General features: G+C 36.4%; 1 gene segment (V, D, J or C); it reads left to right on the forward strand.

Moving 5' to 3' along the window:
* LOC105820058 overlaps positions 1-1,807 on the forward strand; it is a 58,599-nt gene that overhangs the window by 45,817 nt on the left and 10,975 nt on the right. The window contains 1 exon segment of the V gene segment in view: positions 609-644. Coding sequence covers positions 609-644 — 36 coding nt within the window.

Raw genomic sequence — 1,807 nt, forward strand, 5'->3', positions numbered from 1 at the left:
GTATGTCCAGAAACACGTGTATAGTGTGGAGATGTTGGGAAGGTGCGTGATTGGGAAATGTATGGCTGCTTTCCTCGGCTTAGACAAGAAATTTGCTTTAACCGTACTCCTTTGAATATGTAAGATTCTGCTGTGATTCTAGAAATGAAAAATTCTTTTTGGTGGCAATACTTCATGTCACAGAGTATGCTGAATATTGTAAAGCTCACATCTGTTCTTTTTATTTTTCCATTGAAGAATTATTTATTGAAAACGTACTTTGCTGCAGGCCCTGTGCTAGGAGCTATGCATTGGTATTAAAACCAGATGGTCTTGCATGTTATAGGCCAGTTTTGACAGAAAAGAAAAAATGTCCTTTTGATGAACTTCAGCATCCTCATGTGCAGAAACAGAATATATGAATAAGAGCTACTGAAATACATAGAATCAGACCAAGTATTTCTGGAACTGTGAGGCTCATATTTTTAACAAATGGCCTCCTGCCTCTTTGTTGACAGATTTTGTACATATTTATTTATATGCACACATATAGACACACACAGACACGTATAAATTCTTTTAAATAATGGGAATGAACAATTGACCATTTTTGCTCTCATTTCTTCTAGCTATCACCAGTATTCCTCATGTGAAAGATGAAAATGGTAAGTTTTTGTGTTTTTTTCCCTCCTGATCATCTTAATCTTTGAACTTCCTGGCATTAAAAATCAGAATGGCTGAATATTGCAGAATAGACTGAGTATGATATTTTAAATTAGTCCATCATTCCTTAGGAGTCATACTAATACAGCAAACTACTGGTTTTGTTATGAGATGAGTATAAATGAGAAGGCACAGTGACATGCTCTGAACTAGTTTAACAAACAGATTTCATTCATTTGTGTCTCTTTCCTTTCCGTAATGTCTGTGGAAAACATGATACCAGCTTACTTTTAGATGGTTGTTTTTCCTTAGTCTTTGGTCCTTGCTAACAGCTAATACTGTGAACTAGTACTTACTGACTTAATAAGTGCTTTTTATAAAGAAGACCTTGGGCTGTGTTCTACATATATTTTTTTTTTGTTTAATCTTCATAATATTGCTGTGAGGTGGTACAATGTTTTTTTCTTCCATTTTATAGAGGAAGCAGTGAGCTACAATAATTTAAGTCCCTTACACGTCACACAGCTAGATCCGGTGTTGCAGATCAAGCCATTGAATAAGGTGTTCATACGCTTATTAAGTTCCCTATTCTTTCTCTGCAATATAGCCACATAGCAATACATTCCAAAGCCAGGGCCCCGAGACACCATGGATATAATATCGGGGTGGGAAGGTAGATGGGCTTCAGAGACCCATAGACTGGAATTTGACCTTAGAACATTTAATTATTAGTTGCATGAATATGCGTTCATGACCTACATTTTGGGAGTAATGCTTCTCTCACCTTCTAAGTGGAATAACTACACCAAACTCATTTATTGAGGAGATAGGGGCAGAGATGTGAAATGTCTTTCTTAGCCTCAGTTTTATCATCTAAATTATTAAATTCATATGATTTTTTTTTAGGATCGTCATCTGAGTTACATGAAACAGCATACACAACAGCACCTAGCAACCTAGGTCATGGTAAGTGCTCAAAAACGGTTCCCATTTTTTATGCCTTGGCTTGATTGGAAAATAAGAACATTTAAGCATCTTTCAGAAATATTCTATCAGGCAAGGAAAGTCACTCACCTCAATCTTGCCACACATGCAGTTTAACCTACAGACAGTAAGTTCATAAGAGGCAAAATGGTGTTTACCTGAAGAAGCCAGAGCATAGCTC

Source organism: Propithecus coquereli, unplaced genomic scaffold, assembly GCF_000956105.1.
Source record: "Propithecus coquereli isolate 6110/MARCELLA unplaced genomic scaffold, Pcoq_1.0 Scaffold502, whole genome shotgun sequence".
NCBI lineage: Eukaryota > Metazoa > Chordata > Mammalia > Primates > Indriidae > Propithecus > Propithecus coquereli.